Source organism: Phalacrocorax carbo, chromosome 6 (genome assembly GCF_963921805.1).
Source record: "Phalacrocorax carbo chromosome 6, bPhaCar2.1, whole genome shotgun sequence".
Lineage (NCBI taxonomy): Eukaryota > Metazoa > Chordata > Aves > Suliformes > Phalacrocoracidae > Phalacrocorax > Phalacrocorax carbo.
In genome coordinates, this window is record NC_087518.1 from 33,969,750 (window position 1) to 33,987,407 (window position 17,658).

General features: G+C 50.5%; 1 protein-coding gene across 2 annotated transcripts in view; it reads left to right on the plus strand.

Moving 5' to 3' along the window:
• PBX1 (PBX homeobox 1) overlaps positions 1-16,724 on the plus strand; it is a 134,767-nt gene extending 118,043 nt beyond the window's left edge. Inside the window, exons 7-9 of one of the 2 annotated variants that reach the window (XM_064454571.1) lie at positions 3,680-3,792; positions 5,284-5,373; positions 12,376-16,724. In XM_064454571.1, coding sequence (XP_064310641.1) covers positions 3,680-3,792; positions 5,284-5,373; positions 12,376-12,468 — 296 coding nt within the window. In that variant the 3' untranslated portion in view covers positions 12,469-16,724. The remainder of the gene's footprint in view (positions 1-3,679; positions 3,793-5,283; positions 5,374-12,375) is intronic. The other variant, XM_064454572.1, reaches the window with a different exon arrangement.
• Positions 16,725-17,658: the final 934 nt, after the last annotated feature.

Below are 17,658 nucleotides of genomic sequence, written 5' to 3' on the forward strand. Positions count from 1 at the left end.
TCTTCTCTCATCTTTGGCCATGGTAGAAACACAAGGAAAAGTTACAGCGGGGTTAAACTCTGTGCTCTCAATAAATATACGTCATTGCAGTTGACTTCAACTAGGAGTCTTGTATACATGACCAAAGTGAACTTCAGTGGTTCAATGTGCTGGATGTCTGTCTTGGTGGTAGGTAGTATGAAGCAGCAGCTGACAGTGCCTTGATTTCAGCTCCTATGAACACCATTACTGTGTTTGTTTATTCTTGATGCCATTTGAATTGTTGGATACTTTAGAGAAAAGGACTTGTTTTAGAGGTACTGGAAAATTTGAGGTAGAAGTAGAGACCGTCAAAACATTAGAGAAGATATTAGAGGAGCTGGAGAAGAAGCCCTCTGAAGAGCTGGAGAAGTGGTGCAAGAAATACCAGCAGTCAAGCTTGTGAAGATTTTTGAATTGAGGCAAACTTGAAGTGGGTTTTGCTCATCAGAAATGTCAGTGGTGGAAGAGATCCTTTTGCGGGCATTGTTTTGATGTAGGCTTTCACCTAGTGGCAAGAGCTGAGTGCCATAGCCTGTTGAAACATTTCCACCACTCTTTCTGAAGCTGATGGTGCCCTGACAGAAGCTCAACACTAAGGAATAGTGGTGACAGGTCTTAGGTTTGATAAGATGTCTGGATGATGAAGATGAACCACTGTTCCACACTGCTGCAAGTCATGAAAAGTGTTGGTTTTTCTGGTGGGGTTTTTTTTTGTCTACCCACAATAGCATCGAGGGACTTCCATGCCAAGATAAGAGCCTGTTCCTCCTGGGTTCACAAGCTCAAAGGCGGTTGTTACCTCTCAGTTCTTGAGGAGACCCAGATCAAATTATGACCACTGAAAACCTTTGGTGTGTTTACAATGGAGCCTTTCAGAGGGACAGATGCGGATTATGACGGAGCTTCCTCTGGTGGAAGGATTTGACTTGTATTCCTGGATCCTGTCTCCATGGAGGATACCAAAGTCTTAATTTTCAGGGCTCTTCACGTTCCTGCCCCCTTTCCCATCCCAGTGCGTTAGCCCCTCTAAGCAATGTCTCTGAGACTTTGGGCCATCGTAATTTTTGTACACGGCTAGTACGTAGACAGCAGAGTGCTGAAGCAGCAGAGTGGCAGCGCAAAGGACTCTCTGCAATTACACCTCTGATACAAATGCATCCGTACATGCAGGGCCATTGGTATGCGCATATTTATCTTTGCATCCACAACAGCAGCAAGACATATTTACCGTTTAGATATGCACATATATTGTAAAAATACCCTGTGCCGATAGCAGCGTATATCTTGTAAGTGACATCTCCAGCTCTCCTCGTGATTTCCAAGACACGGGTGCTCTTCAGAACTAGAGTTTGTGGCTGTTTGCGTATTTTTATTTCCTCCCTCCCAGTCTCAATTTTACAGCCAGGTTTGTTAAGTTTCAATAAAATGTCAGTTAAGTTTATGGCATTTTTATTTGTTATTATTGTTATAATTTTCTTTTGGTAGGGGCAAGTGGGATGAAATGTTGCTCTGCTGCGGGCAGAGTGATAGCAGTGCACTGTCAGGTGCTCGGAGATTCCCAAGTCCTCTTCCCAGCTCTACCACTGATTATTTGTGTGATCTCAAAGGTTTCTGCTTACTTTAAAATAATATGAGAATATTCTGTTTCTTGTGAGTGGTAGCTGCAAAGTTCTTAGGTTCTCAGTCACTGCAGGAGTACGAAGCCACATTCCTGCCCTGTGTTTTTCATGCTGGTGGTCAAATCGATCATTCATACTTCCAGTAGGAAGCATCTTTGTGTCTGCCAGCTCATTTCCCTAGGTTTTTTGCCTTTAAAATAGCAAGTAACCGGAGAGGTTGGGAAGTGACAGGAGCCCTTTGCCAGCTGAACAGAGGAGGTGATGGTTACAGCTGCCTTCTGACTAGTCCCGGTTATTTTACGCTGCGCAGTGGGATTGCTCTCTGAAACAGGTTGGGCAGGGTTGACAGTGAGCACAGACAATGAGCTATTCCTGGCTGTGCTCTTTTCAGGCACCGGTGGGAGGGTCCTGATCCAAGACTCACTGTGCTCAAGATGAGTCTTTCTGTTTACTGTCTTGGGTGTGTGTTTCTGTTTTCCTTCAATTCTGAGAATTGCCAGCACCTGACACAAGAGCCAGTTGCAAAGAGAGCAGCAGAGAGTTTAATGAACATGAAGTATCCAATATAGACCTCTCATCTGCTCCCTGACGTTTCTTGGAGGTGGCTTCCTTCAGAGGAGCCTTGCTGGGCCATCTCCAGGGCAGAGCTGGGGTCTGCCCAGAGTGTTTCTTCGCTCTCCAGCAAAGGGAGAGGGATTGCCAGGCATTTCTCAGAGTGTACGCATGAGCCATAGTTGGGCAATTCCACCAGGACTGTGGTTGCCAGTCTTCGAAGTTGGATGTGGCAGTGGAGATGATGAGAGTGTATTTGGGGTTGGAGCTGAAAGCGTAGCTGACCTGGGCCCCTGAAGTCTCTCCTTTCCAAGGCTAACGTCATGTATATAACCAAATCCTTGCACGTTGAGCTGTCTCACACTTAACGCGCTGATCTGCACGATAAGTTCTGAAATAATCCCATAAACCTTTTTATTTATTTTAACCACCTTCCCTCCTCCCCCGCCTTCCGGTTACACGATGGGTTTGCTTCTCCCATTCAGTAGTTGAGGAGGTGCTTAGATATCTCAAAGCTGGAAGCAGAAAGCCTTGTTTTTGCAAAGGCGGGATTTTTTTTTTTTCCCTTTCAATTTATAGGTTTTTTTTTTCCTGACCCCACCCAGTTGTCTTCACCATTATAAATTTTTAGCGCAACATTGGCGACTGGTGCATGTGGTGGGGAATTTGCTTACAGAGCTCGTTCTTCTGGGGCAGCTGGCCCATGAGGGCTGTCACACCCTTGCATTCTCTCATGGCCCATCACAATGAAAGACTCTTGCTGACATGATGGGAGTCTAGCCCAGGTGCCTTCGTGTTTTAGCAAGCCTTTGCTCCTGGTGCACTTCAGTTCCCACCAGTGATGGGTTCCTGATGTCCTGAAGACAAACCCCATTCACTTGCTCCCTCGCAGAGCTCCCCGTGGCTCAGTGGGAGCTCCGGCTGTGGAACTGGATGGTGTTTGAATGTGCACACCCTGCAGAGAGCAGCACAGTATAGACTTACCCACCCTGATCTGAGCTTCTCAGAAATAGCAGTAGCGTGGGCCTGGTTTGCCCTGCTGACAAGGCTTCCACTCTGCATAGTGAGGCTTATTTGGGTAATTCTGTTCTTCAGTGCAGCCTGTCGGGTGAACACCTCCAACAACTGAGATTTTCAAAGCTTGCTGAAGGGTTTTGATGCCCTGAAAATAAGGGAGGGGGCTGTCCAAGTCCTCCAGGCTGGGTTTTGTTTGTCTCAGTCGAGAGCATGAAGAATCCTTCCTCCAGCTGAGGAGCTGTTGAAGAATGTTCTTGGCATTGAGCTGTAACAACATGTGGCTTTGAATAACCTCAAGAGTGCTCTTTTTTTTTTTTTTTTTTTGCTTGCTCTGTTCTTCATACTACTAACCTGACTGTGTGTTTTGGTTTTGTGGTTGCTTTGCATGTTGTTCCTTCCTCTTGGCTGAGAGTCATGGGGTGGATCTTTTTCCTTTCTGTGATTCAGGTGCCTCACTCTTTCCTTTCCAGGTTCTTCCAGTTCTTTTAACATGTCAAACTCTGGAGATTTGTTCATGAGCGTGCAGTCTCTCAATGGGGATTCTTACCAAGGGGCCCAGGTTGGAGCCAACGTGCAGTCACAGGTAGGGACCCATCCGATGTACTGCCAGTGAATGCATTAGTGTTGGAGGAGCCTTTGATTGTATTGGCACTTCTCCCTCCCGTCTGAAAAGAGCAAATCTCAACCAGCACAAATGAACCAACCAACACTTAAAAAAGGCAAACCAAACCAAAAAAAACCAACCAACCAACTGAAAAAAGCAACAGCAACAACCACCAAAAAAAAATTAATCTTAAAGAAACCAAACACCCAACCAAACCAACAACCATGGTCTTGAGGAGACTTGCCCGCACTTTGTGAATGCATTTGGCTCTGGCTTGATAGTCATCCTAGTATGATGGAGAGGAGGTTCAGGAGAACAGGCACGAACTCAAACAAAAGCAGCTGAGGTTTAGGTTCTGCTTGTTTTATTCTTCCAAGGAAAGGGACCAGATGTTTGGACTGGTATCTCATTTTAGAAGGCTTCCACTTACTCCTTTGATGCCAAACCAGGTATCTACGGAAAGGCGAGAAATGCTTAAACAAACAACTAAGGTTTTTATATTTTTTTTAATTAAAAGCTACCCCTCATCATCTCCCTGCCTCCCCAAAGCACAGGCACTCACACCACCCATCTACACACCAGCAAGACAGAGCAAGGGAGCTTTGAGCAGTGTTACTGGAACTTCAACCCATGCTTTGGGCAAAAAGAATTTAAAACAGCTAGGAGCTCACTCAGATCTCCCACCTCCCATCCGTTGTCCAGATGTGCCGTGAGTCTACTCTCTGGCATCTAAGGCTCTGTACTGTGTTGAGAGATGACAGCCACTCTGACACTTCTGCATCGGGCAAGGAGAGCTCTCTAAAGCTGAAGTTGCTCCCCTTACAGTGCTGGATGTAGAGCAAGCATGCTGTCTGTGGGCAATGAGATGTGCTCGCCGTGTGTACCGCTGCTGGGGCTGGGCTGGGGGAGTGGAGGGAGAGGAACAGGGCGTCTGGAGGAGAGCTGCCGGTGCCTTTGCCATGGTAGGTATATTCCCTTTCTGGGCCCTCCGAAATGAAGGTGCTCGGCCGACACTGAGGATCTCCTTCCACTGCCATGAGCTTCCCAGTGCTTGGGGCCAAAGGGTGGAAGGGGGTAGGGGTAGGAATGTGGGTCCTCGAGCACAATGGTGGAGCCAGCGGCAGCAATGTGCTCCAGGAGGTCCCACCCGATGCTTGCCATGCTGTTCTCCATCTCCGCTCTTTTTGTTGAAAGACTTGGGACCAAGGAGAGCATGATGGGGCTGCCAGGGCAGGTGCGGGGGTGGCAAGGGAGGCAGGAGCAGTCGTCTGGCTTGGCTATCACTGCAAGACCAACTGCAGTTCTCTTTTCCCCCTCTTTTAAGTATATATGCCTTTAGTATTCGTATTATAATTATAATTATTATTATTATTATTTGATTTTATCATGCCAAAGATGAACAGCAGTGGCTTTGCCCACTAGCCTTTCATGCACTCTAATTTGTGTTTTTGTTGTCATTGGTCTGTTTAGGTGGATACCCTTCGCCATGTTATCAGCCAGACAGGAGGATACAGTGACGGACTCGCAGCAAGTCAGATGTATAGTCCGCAGGGCATCAGTGTAAGAAAAAAAATCAGGCTCGGGTTCTTGGTTTGTTTTTTTGGGTGGTTTTTTTTCCATTTTTGTTCTCTCACTACCAATTATTTCAAAGCCATAGGGCTCAGAATGCCACTTAGTAGGACTTGTCTTTGCTTTTACGGTCACCTAGTTTATTGCTTCTGTATCGGTCATGCCAACGGCAGAGCTTTGCCCACAAAAAAAGTGGCGACCGGGCAGGCTTTGTGCAGGCAGCTGGCGTCTAGGACTGTCAGAGCTGATCAGCGTTTGCCCGGCACCTGCGGCCACACGCGCTCGGCCGAGAGGAGCTGCTAAACAGGTGACACCTCACGTAACTGTGGTGGGGAATGTCACCACAAACGCCCCGGTCCAGAGGTGGCTCCACGTGGAGGCCAATGGCACCATCCTGGAGCAACCATCTAAAAATAACCCATCCCTGGCCGGCATCTGAAAGCACGGCGCTGATGGGGTTGGCAGCAATAACGATTGCAAATAAAAGGAGAAAAAAAAAACCACAAAGCCAACCAACGTCAACCCAAGAAAACCTCGCCCAACCGGACCGGGGGAGGATATGAGGGGGAGGGCGGTCTCCAGAGCATCTTCTCCTTGTTCTTGGGTGCGCTGGCGGGTTCTGACTAGCATGAAAATTCGTAGCGACAAGCTGTGTCGCACAGGGGGAAATCGATCAGACACACACAAGGAGAACCCAGTGTAGATTCGGGACAGCAATCCAACTTCATTTCTCAGATCAATCGTCCGCCATCTCAGTGGCAGTGACAGCAAGCTGGGAGAAGAGGGCAGCCTGGAAAAGGAGGCTGCGAGCGCCGAGTGGGTGGTGGCAGTTGTGTCCGGGGTGGCACAGAGGAGGGAGCAGCTGGCCCTGGATGTGGCTGGCTGCCACAGTCTTCATCGAGGACGCCAAAGATTGAGGTGGGGTGGTCTCAGGCTGGACAGGAAGGTGGTGGTCCTCTGGGTGGGACAGTGGTCCCGCAGCCGAGCACCCTGGCAGGGTGCACTGTCCAGTCCCATCACCCTCCCGGCCAAGGCTTGTGCCATTTGTCACCTTATGTGTGACTGTCTTCAGGCCATTGGTGTGTGCAAGTGGCCATCACCAGCACGGGGAGAGGGTTCGGGGAAAGGGGTGCAGCAGGACTGGGGGGTTGCACTCCCCTCTCCTGCGGGTGCCAGGGCTTAGCGGGCAGCTTGACGTCAGGAGCAGAGGCAGGGAGGATTTGTGAAGTAATGTAATTGAACATGTGCAGATAATTATGTCTCATTACATAAGCCCATTGCAAAAACGGCACTTGGAAATGCCACATGAAAGAGCCTATCGTTCCGCATTAATTTCTCCGTGCGCTGAATTTATTCCCTTTCTGGCTTTTTAATACTTGGAGAGTAAATGAATCGCAGGCTGATCATGATAAGAGATGATACTTTTGTATAAATTAAAATACCCCCAAGGAAAGAGGCTGAGCTGATTATGGTTGCAGTTGGCTTGGAAAATAAAAGTGGGCTGGGTTAAGCCGAAATTTGGGGGGGAGGGTTGCTGCTGGGGATTACAAGGCAGGGAGGGGGTGATGAGGGAGAGGAGAAGAAAGAGGTAGTGGAAACTCAAAAGCTAAATAGGAGGAGGATGGATGGGCTGGTATTTCTGGCTGTGGTACTGGGAGAACCAGTGTTACCACAAGCAGTGCTGGGAACTGGTGAGCTGAGAGCAGCAGGGACTGAGCAGCCCCCCACACTTCACAAACAGGGACCTGGGATGGTGGCTTCTGATGGCCACTCAGGCTGGTTTTCTAGGAGGCCAAGAGCCCGAATTGGCCCAAACTGGATGTTGTTCAGAGACGGGCAGGGTGGCAAGTGGGCAAAGGGACCACCTGGGTTTGGGGGTGACTCCTCATTTCCCCATAAAGCTGTGGCAGGCATGGGGAGCAAGGCAGAGAGTCCAGAGCTGAGCAGATAGTTTAGGAAGCATCTTCTAGGTTGTTTCTGTCCTGGAATGTTTTGCTTCTCCTATATCCCAGGCAGCAAGCTCTTCTCTGTAGCTTTTATTGTCACTTAATGTCTTCCCATCCAGCTAGGTCCCTTGACAGACCTCAGTTTGTCCACCCCCAAAGTATGGCTGCCCTCTGGGGAACATTGGTCCTGGGCAAGGTCCTGGGGAGCTGCTCGGCACAGGCAGGGTGGCTGTCTCATAGTAGGCAGGGCTTCCCTGCCTCTCCCCTGAACCCTTTAACACCAAGGACAAGCAGCGGGATGCGGCTAGTGGCACAGAAAGCTGCTGTCCCCACATCACCCGAGCATCCCTGTGAGCTGCTGGAAGGAGATGAGCCGAGACCTAGTCAAGAGCCCTGTCACAAAGATGTCTGCATGGGGCTGAGGTTAAGTCATCCCCAGAGCCTGTCAGGGCTGGGAAGTCAGCAGCAGGTTGCCTGGCTCCACCGCTGCAAACCTTGGGAGGGGAGACAGCGCTCAGGGTTTGCCTTCCTTGATGGAGGATGAATATTAAATGCATGTAAGTCATGACAGCTGAGGACAGGAATCTACCCAAAGCCCTGTTTCCTCCATGGCTCTGCTGCTCGACAGCTGACAGACTGCTCTGTGGGGCAAAAAGGGCTGGAGTCGGTTCCACATCGTTAGCAGGATAATGGGTGATGTCCCAGGCATCGTGATCTCTGTGACCCGCAGTGATGGCTGAGGCAGAGCGAGAACAGCCACCATCTCCTTCGCAGGTGGAAACGGTGACGGGCAGCACCAGTCCTGGCAAGGGATGGAGATGCTCTTGGTGATGGAGGGGTGGTAGAGGCAGGAGGCCTCCTGAGGATACCTGGCCTTGGGTAGCACTGAGAGGGAGGAGGGACCACACACACACCTTAAAGGAGGGGATGTTTGGGGCCTGATGGAGCCCTTTTTGCAAGCTTTGATGTTGATGGGTTTTGCACCATTAAGTGAGAGGTGTTATGTGTCTGGTCCCTCTGGACAGTGCTTGTCTGGGGGGGTCCTCACGCGTCCCCAGCTGGGAGGTCCCTGAGGCTAGGGGTTTCAAAGAATTTAGATGTCCAGGTTCGATCCAGTAGAAGCTGAATCTTCATTGTCATAGTACCCTGGAGGGTCCGAACCCAAAACACACCTCTTCCTGCCACTGCCCCGTGGCTGTAAATCCACAAAGTGTTTTAGTTCCCATCTGCTAATGGGGAACTTTTTTTCTAAAGAACTAAATTTTCTTTGGTCATCCTAAAGAAAAACGCTTCCAGAAGTTTCTTTTTGGACTTAATTTATAGATCATTTAAACATCTAAAATGACAGGCTATTTTTAAAGTTTGTCAGAGTGCAAGGTTTTTTTATGTAAAACTGTTGTTGTGCAGAGCTGTGCCTATTTACAGAGCAGTGTGTGTGACTGTGATGGTGGTGGTCAGTGACGGGTTGTGCCATTGAGTTTTGCATCCACCCTTGTCAGTGAGGATCGCCAGGCAGTGTTACCTGTAGGAGATGAGACCTCCTCACTTGTGCTGAGACCCTTTTGTCTAAGAATTTCAGCCTTGAAAAGAAAGTTGTTGCTCTGTTCCTCAGCAAGCTACATTTCACCATCATGATCATGATCATGAGCTGGGAAATGGAAGCTGGTCTGGCAGGGCTTCAGGGCCTGAGCTCCATCCATCAGGGATGCCTTGCTGTGTCATGAAGACTGCTGCCATGACCCTTCTAAAGTGATGGCCAGGCAAGGCTGGATTCTCTGGTGTGTAATAAGAGCTTCAGTGCATATCATAAGGAGACTGCGATTCAAGCACTTAAAAGCTCAGAGGTCTGAAACCTCTTCGAGGCTACACCTTGTCTGTCAGATTTGCTGGTATCTGGTGTGTTTGGAGGCTGACCTGACACCCTGCCCCGCGATGGTGGGACAAGGATTTGGTCACAGGAGATGGAATGTCGAGACAGCCTCCATGCAAAGCAGAAGGTGCCTTTAAAAATTGACAGAAAGTCATCTCCCAGCCCCACGTAGGAGGCCTGGGCAGAGAGTCCACCAGACTTGCTGGAGGTGACAATAATGTTGTGAGACCTGTGGAAACAAAGGCACCAAAACCAGTTGCTTCAGCAGTCCATCACCAGGACTCCACCACTTGGACAGCTACCAAGGCCTTCCTTGTGCTCTGGCACCAGAAGGTGATATGTAGAGATGTCCTGGAGACTATTGCTCTGTCTTTGGCTTCTCCCCCTCCTGAAGAAGTCATAGCTGTTGTGCAGGGGCTCCTCAGAGGGTCTGTGAGGAGCAGCAGCCTCCTCAGAAGACTCTTTTGTCTTCGAGGGAGATCCCAAGGGATTTACCACAGTCAGATCCCAAGTGATCTCCTTACTTTGAAAAGAGGCAGGGCTGGCTGGCTGGAGTCAGATGCACCCTGCATGTGGCTTGGTCCATGCCACAACAGGGCGGCCTCCAGGAAAGGAGGGATGAGGGTGGGTGGTACCTGCCTGCCCTCTGCCAGGGGAGGGATCCAGCCTCCTCATGGACATCTTGTCCATACCAAAGGATGGCATCAAGCTGATAAAAAGCATGGTCAACCTTGGGGCCTCCTTTCCATCACTTGACCCATAACTTGGGGCCTTCCCAGGCTGTGGAAGCCAGGAGGGTGTGGGGTCTGTGGAGGGTACCCCGATCTAGGTCAGCCTTTCCCCAGCATCCTCTTGTCAGTGGATGCCACCAGGGTCAGCAGCAGCAGCATAAACTCCTGCAACACATGAAGGCTGACTCCCAATCTTGAGTGCAGTGGGGCTCCCCAGTGTTTTGGGGCAGGGTGCTAAACATCAAGGCACCGCAGTTGCTGTCTGCAAGACGTTCTCTCTCTCGCTCCTTCCAACCGCGGCTGGCATGCAGAAGCCTTGCTAAAAATAGTTGAGCACAATAGGGACGGAGCCCTGCTCTGCACGCCCCCCTCCGCTCTCCCTCCTCCTGCTCACCGTAATGACCCTGCAAACACTAAATGGCATCTGAGTGCATTAAGCAGCAAACTCTCCAGTGACATAGCAATTACGGCTCTGAAATAGATTTGGTGCGTCACGGAAGATAAGGGTTTTGAAAGTTTCTGTTGTGATTATAGCTTGTAACTCCAACAAATAACAGGCTTGGTAATAAGAGGCTGCCAGCACAGCTATTGTGGTTCTCTCTCACTGATGGCACGTAAATTGCTATTAATGTCCTAAGTGTACTTGAATATGCCAGTCTCGGGGCGGTGGAGTTGGCTCGGTGTCTCTCTTTACGTGGCCTGTCATTGTCAGGCTGATAATCTACAGTAATTGCTGCCTCTTGCAGTGGTCCAAGACATGTAAGGGTGGATATTGCATCTCGGGGAGCGCAGGGACTGTGGGTCGGAGCCCGGGTGTGGATGGAAGTTGGTGGGGGTGGTGGGCACGGCAAGTCCAGGGTCTCTGCAGGTGGGAGGCACACAAGGCTGGTAATGTTCATGCATAGTCTGGTTTCATGCTTGCACCCAAGGTGAAGCGGAATGGGATTTGCTAACCTGCTAGCAAGCTCAGGTTCCTATTTCTGTCTTCCTTGCTGTTGCTTGAACCCCTTTGCAAGGGGGCATGTTTGCATGCACACATGTGCGCATGGAAGAACACACAGGCCTGTCTTTTTTGCTTTGTGCATGTCCCGCTGTGAGGTGGTTTCATCCCTCATAACATGGGTTCCCACAGCTCGCCTGTGGTCAGTTCTTTGCTTCCACCTCAGATGTCTCTCAGGCAGGCAGGAGCTGGTCGGCAGCATGGACAACCCCCTGGCAAGTCCCCGGCTTGGCACCTCGGGGCGATGAGGCTTTTCCTACCCTTGCCCCACCTTGGGGGTCTGCGGGGTACCAACTAGCAGGGCCAGTGATGGATGCCCTGTGCCAGGAGGCAGCGGGACAGGCAGCCAGAGAGGGCAAAGCAGCCTGGGAGTGTCTAAAGTGGGACAGCGGCTGCTAACGACTCGAGCTCGGCCAGTGGTTGGGAAGGATTAATTAGCCAAGCACTGAATCAATGTCAGAGCAAGCAGAGAATGATGGGTGTGACATCTGCTCCTCTCTGAAGGGGATGGCAGCCATGGAGGAGCAGCTTCTGTGCACTGCTGGCACCTGCCTGCAGCATCCGTGGCCCTCCAGTAGCTCTGCTCTCAAGAGCCTGGAGAATTTGGCTCTGCGCCTGTTTTTAGGAGAAGAAACAAGTTGTCTGCTATGCTTTGCTGTACGAACCCTCAGATGGGATATGGTGGTGGCACCTCCGTTGCACTGTGGCTTGGAGATCCTCAAGGAGGGGTGACAGGGAGTGTGGAGGACCAACCCTGCAGCAGCAGAAATTTGTTTTACTGCAAAGCATGGAGGGGAAGGCTCTGCACTGGGAGCTGAGAGGCGGCCCAAATCGGCAAAGGTGGCCTTCACAGTGGCAGGAGAGGTGTGTGGGCAGTGCGTCTTCCCCACAGCAAGGCTTGGTGCTGATGGCTTCCCCCCACACAGAGACCATGCAGCAGGAGGTATGCCCAGGAAAGGCAGCAAGGGGGGACGTGGGGTGATGCTGGGGGACATGGCACGGCTCAAAGGTCCCTCAGGACCCATCTCTTGCTCTGCGTGTTCATAGCACCTGGGTCCAGATGACATCCCAGGGTGGAGTTTCTGGAGCGAGGTGTTTGCTATTTTCCTTCTTCTGTATGAGGAAGGGTTCTATTTGGGGGTGAAAAAAATCCACACAACCAGAGTTCAGGGTTTCTGCAGAAAAATATATTTTTTTGAAGGGCAGAATTTCCAAGAACACCTGCAGTTTATCAAAACCCCTGTTTTTGACAGAATTGTTTCTGGAGCCATCCCACTGATGGAGCCCTGCAGTCTGTGGTGGGATGTGGGAGGCAGAGGGGCCATCTTTGCCTCCTGCATCAGACCCTGCCAAGGGAGAAGCGGGGAGGTCCGAGGTGGATGGGCGACTTGGGTAGGGCTGGGCATGCCGCTGGGTGACTGACGTCTCCTGTCTCCCTTCCCGCAGGCTAATGGAGGTTGGCAAGACGCTACTACCCCGTCGTCGGTGACCTCCCCCACAGAAGGCCCTGGCAGCGTTCACTCTGATACCTCCAACTGATCTCCCAGCAAATTGCATCCCTGGCTGAGCCGGCCCCGGCGGGGGCGGGAGGGGAGGGGGCCTCTCCTAACACCGCAGCAGTCAGACTGGAGGTGAACCCAATCAGCACACATAAGAAGACTCCTTCTCTTCTCTTCTCTTCGTCGGGATGCTTTTTTCAGCCAATCTGGACACTTCTTTATACTCTCCTCCCTTTCTTTTCTGGGTAGAAGCCGCTCTCCCTCTCCCTGCCACTGCCACAACACCACTCCCTTCCCCTCACCCCTTCCCACCGAAGGATGTGTCGACAGGTAGAAGGATTTTAAGGAGGAAAAGCAAAAATCAACTGCCACACACCCCAAAGCAGTGTACGGCCTCATGCTGGGCATCTTTCTGAGGAGCCACAAACGTACCTCAGTCACATCTTGCTCCCTTACTAGCAGGCAACCCCCCTTGCCCTCCGCCGTCTCTCACGCTACCTCTCCGTAGGGAAATGCCACTGCAGCCCCGCTGCCGCCTCGTCTCTGCCGGCCGTGGCCGCAGCCAGCACATCGCCTCCCCGCGCTCATCCCTGCCTCAGTGAGCTGACCCTCGGGCACTGCCAGTGACAGGGCAGGTGGACGCAGCCCCCTGTGCACACAGGAGGAGCCAGAGTGCTCTCCTTCGCTTCCAAAAGGTACCAGCCCATTCCCAGTCCCGGGGAAACCACCGGCACTTCCCAGTCCCTGCCGTGCTCTGCCGCACATCCCAAAGCTGGATGAGCCATGAAATCCTGCCATCCTTCCTGCCCGCTGTTAAAGGGGAGGAGAGGAGGGAAGGAAACAAGGCAGAGGTGGACAAGAAATGGACGTTGCTGATAACAAAGGCGCTGAGCACCTCCACGATGTTGTACAGGATCATGCATAGATGATTGATGGGACCCCAGCCATTTTCTCACAGCACCTGGGGAGGCTGGCAGTGGAGTTTTTTATGGCGGAGAGAGTGCCACAGGGTGTTGGCTCGTGTTTTCAGGAGCGTGCCATGGTGTGGAAGAGGAGGAGGTGGGTTCCCCAGTGCAGGCAGGACCCACAGAGGTTGGTGGCACCTGCTGTGTTCCCAAAGCCCTGCCAGGCAGGCAGTGAGGGACAGTCAGTGGGGTCCCGGGGGCTGGAGGCAATGGGTTAAGCGTGTTGGGTGCTTTTGGTAATGCTTAAAGTTTGCTTGAGGGTAAAGGCTCTGCAAGGTGGGTGGATGCCCTGCTTGGGGATGTCTTTCAGCTGACACTGCTGGTTTTATCCTGGGAGTAGCATCCCAAGTCACGGGAGCACTCATGGGGTTTCTGGTCTGCTTTTTGGACAAGTGATGGTGGGTGGTAAGCAAGGCTTCATTCTGCTGAAACACCCCTTCAGGAAGCCCAACACTGGGAAGACACAGCCTTTGATGTAAGAGCAGGGCGTGGAGGCTCTGGTTTGCCCCAGGCAACGGGCTGAGCTTCGTGTGGGAGCGGTACTTTTGGCCGCTGGTTCTTCCAGCAAGCGCAAGGAGGCTGAGCCAGCCCACAGCCAGACCCTGGGTGTCATGGGGGCTGGTGTGAGTGCAGCATGTCTGGCACCTTGTGATGGATCCAAATACCCCTTGGCCATATCTCATGCTCTTGCACATCCATGCCCACCCTGCCCATGTGCCAGCCATCTTGAGATGGGAACTGCCAGCGCAGAGCAGCGTTAAGGAGGAACCATTTAAAATTGAAGTTCTGCTAAAAAAATTTCCACCTTTCTGCGGGAAAAAATAATGGTGTTTGGCCTGCAGGCCACAGCAGCGGTGTGCCCACAGCTCCAACACACTGTCACCTTGCAGTGTGGGGCCAGCAGCGTGACTTGCCTGAAGTGGAGGTGAAGCCTGCCTTTTCCTGGGAAACAAGCCCAGAAGGCTCCAAAACATCCACTCTGAAATTTGTGACCTTCCCCCAAATACAAAAAGTCCCAATTCAGTGGATTTTTTTGTTTGTTTGTTTCTGAGCTGGCATAGAACACAAAAGGTGGATGAGAAACAGCACGAGCTGCTCCTTGCTTAGTTCTTATGCCTCCAGCAGCGAGACCCTTTCTGCTCCTCCTTTCACAGCGGACTGTGCTGTAGAGCGTGATGCGATGTGCGAGGTCTAGGGCTGCCTCCCAGCTGGGAATATGTTCAGAGCAACAAGAAGGTTGTTTCCCCGGGAGGACGGTTAAGAGGTGCTGCCCATCTTTTCCAGCCTTTCACCTTCCCACTCTCCTCTTCCTCCTGTGGCCTCCCCCAGTGCAGCCTTTTAACCATTTCCAGCTTATTTTACATTAAACCATTCCAGAAAAGCCTTTCAGGGACGCAGGACTGGGTCAGGACTGTTCTCCGGAGCGGCAGCAGTGCCGCGCCTGCGGGAATGCCACAGTACCTCTTGGAAACCAACCAGGGATGAGCCGAAACCATCCACTTACCGGAGCCAGCCCGTGCCAGGGCTGCCTTCCCCTGCTCTGCCACCGCTGCCCCTCCTGCCTGCACCCCCTGCCTGCGGCACCCCCTGCCCGGGCAGGGCACTTGCTCCTCCACGGTACTTTGCAAATCACCTCCTGGGTTCCCCGGTTGGTCCCTCTGGTTCGCATTGGCATAGCTGCTCGCTTGCCTTTTTCTTTGCCTTCTCTTTTTTTTTGGGGGGTGGGGGTGGGGGGGCTGGGGTTGTTTCTCCTTCCCTCCCCCCCCTCCAACCCTGAGTGTTGTGGGTTTTTTCTTCTTCTTTTTATTATTTTTTTTCTGCCCAGAAAAACCTGACTTCGATACCAAAAAAACAAAACAAAACAAAAAAACAAAAAACCTGCAGAAACTCAAAAAAAATAAAAACAAAAAAAAAACCACAAAAAAAACTCGACGACTCTTTCAGCTTTATTAACATTTTCCATTGTTTCTTGCGATTTGTGTCTCGTTCTTTGTAGTATTGATGATAACGAACATTTGATAATGAATGTTCTTGTATATTCAGATAAAGGAGAAAAAAAACCAAAAACGCAGTCGGAATTTAATAGTGTTTATAATAAAAGAATAAAAAAATGACCCTCTTAGCACGCAAAATTGAACAGGTCCCGTCCCTGTTCTTTCTGTGGCAACAAGCGCTTCATTCCTGTATAGTTTATAACATCAAACTACCTACATTCATCTTTTTTGTTTGTTTCTTTGTTTTTCCCATGTTTTTTTTTTTTTTCCATTTTCTTGCATTTGTGAATTAGTTCAAGAATGCTAGAAAAGTGTAGAGTTGTGCACACTCATTTCTTCTTACACAATGTTTAAAAAGTGACGGTAATTCATTTTGTAAAACTTTAAAAAGAAAAAAATGGTTGGAATAGTGAGCATTAATAGGTACAGTCTAACACTTTATGTTTCTTAATGTTGAGACCCGGAAATTACCTTTTATTTTATTTTTTTGGCATTATTTGGGATGGGAGGGGGGGCCTTTGATGATGATGATGAGTTTATTTTGACCTGTCCGAGGCGACGGCCTCGCCGCTTCCCTTGCGCTTTTGAGCTGTGACCCAAGTGATGTGAAAAGCGATGGTTGCGTTTTTTGGGGGGGTGTTTCTCTTCTCCAGGGGTCTCCACTCATTTTGACACCCAGATCTTTGGGTGGCTGCTCTGGGGCTGGGTGGGGCAATTACATCTCCAGAGAGGGATGTAATCTCGAGGGGTTTGGGGGAGGAGATGCTGAGGGGTGATGGAGAGTCGGATGCTGAACCCATCAGTTTCTGTGTCTGGGGGCGATGCTGAGCTCCCTGGAAGTGATGAAAGGACATGAATCCTCCCCAAAATAGGTAGCTAGTGGTGGGCTTCAATGCCCTTATGCTCTGCCCTGAATCCTGGTGGCACCCGTGCCCCGAAGGGTTGGTGCGGGAGCCCTGGAGGGAGGCACCCATCAGCCCAACCGCACCTCTCGGCTCAGACATGATGGGATCAGAGCAAGGAAGGTACCAACATCATTTTGACCACAGACCGTGGATCTTGTTGAGGGCGGGTCAAGCCCCAAGCCCCAGCTGCACAGGGGTGCTGGGAAGGATGAGGGTCAAGGAATGGGACATGGGCAGCCCCCCAGCCATGGTGGAACATGTCCAGAATGCCCCCAGATATAGCCCGAAATCTCGGTGGCTGCAGAGTGGGGCTCAAGGAGGAGCACTGGGGAAGATGCCAGTTGGCATCGCTTTAGTTTTCTCTTAAAGCAGCTTCCCTGCTCCACCCACACTCCTCCCCCCCGCCCCCAAAAACAACCGAGCTTTTCACATCACTGAACGGTTTAGGGTTTGGGGTGTTATTTTTAATCCCAAGGTTTCCTGGAGTCCTTTTGTTTTCATACACCTTTATTATTATTATTATTATTATTATTATTATTAAGATGTTGTAAATCAGACGTTGCCTGGGGGGTTGGTTTTGTCGGTTTGCTTTTTTTGTTCTTGCAAAGCCCTCTCTATCCCTTGTAAAGATAACCCACTTGTTCTGAGTTGCTTTTTTTCTATTTTTTACCCATCTTTTTTTTTTTCTCTTAATGGATTCCCAATATTAAAAAAAAAAAACACAAAGAGAAAAACCCTAAAAAAAAAAAGACTCTCTGTTCCGACCTGGTTTTGAAACTTTAAGCTTTTCTGCTTCTGTAAAGAAAAAAAAAAAAAAGGCCTCTGTCTTTCTGATCCCACTTGAGACTTTTATGTTCTATGACGATACTAACAAGGTGTAGGTTTTACAGTTTCCTGATTTGTACTGGTAATGCATATTCCAAATAAATAGTTTCTTTTGTTGCAAAAAAAAAAAACCAAAAAAAAAAAAACTTAAACTAAACCTGGTGTATTTTTTGGGAGGAAAAAGAGGAAAGTGAGATGCCCTGGGGGTTTCCCCCATGGGGGTGCAGGGGGTAGGAAAGGTTTGGGTTGCAGCAGGGGGAGGGGGGAGCAAAGGCAATCGCCTGGCACTGGGTCGTGCTTCTGGTGGTGGGAGCCGGAGGGGTGTGACTGAGGGGTGATGCCTGATGCGCAGCAGCCCTGCTGCTCCCAGCGCCACCCCCGTGCCTCAGTTTCCCTGGGCAGGGGGAGGCGGGGGCTCCTGGACACATGGATTTGTCTGTGCAAAAAAGCATTTTCAATCTTCCATTTTCATTGCATGTTCACTGCTTTTTTGGAATTTCTAGTGCACTTTCCAAAAAAGCTAGAAAGGGGATTTTCTTTA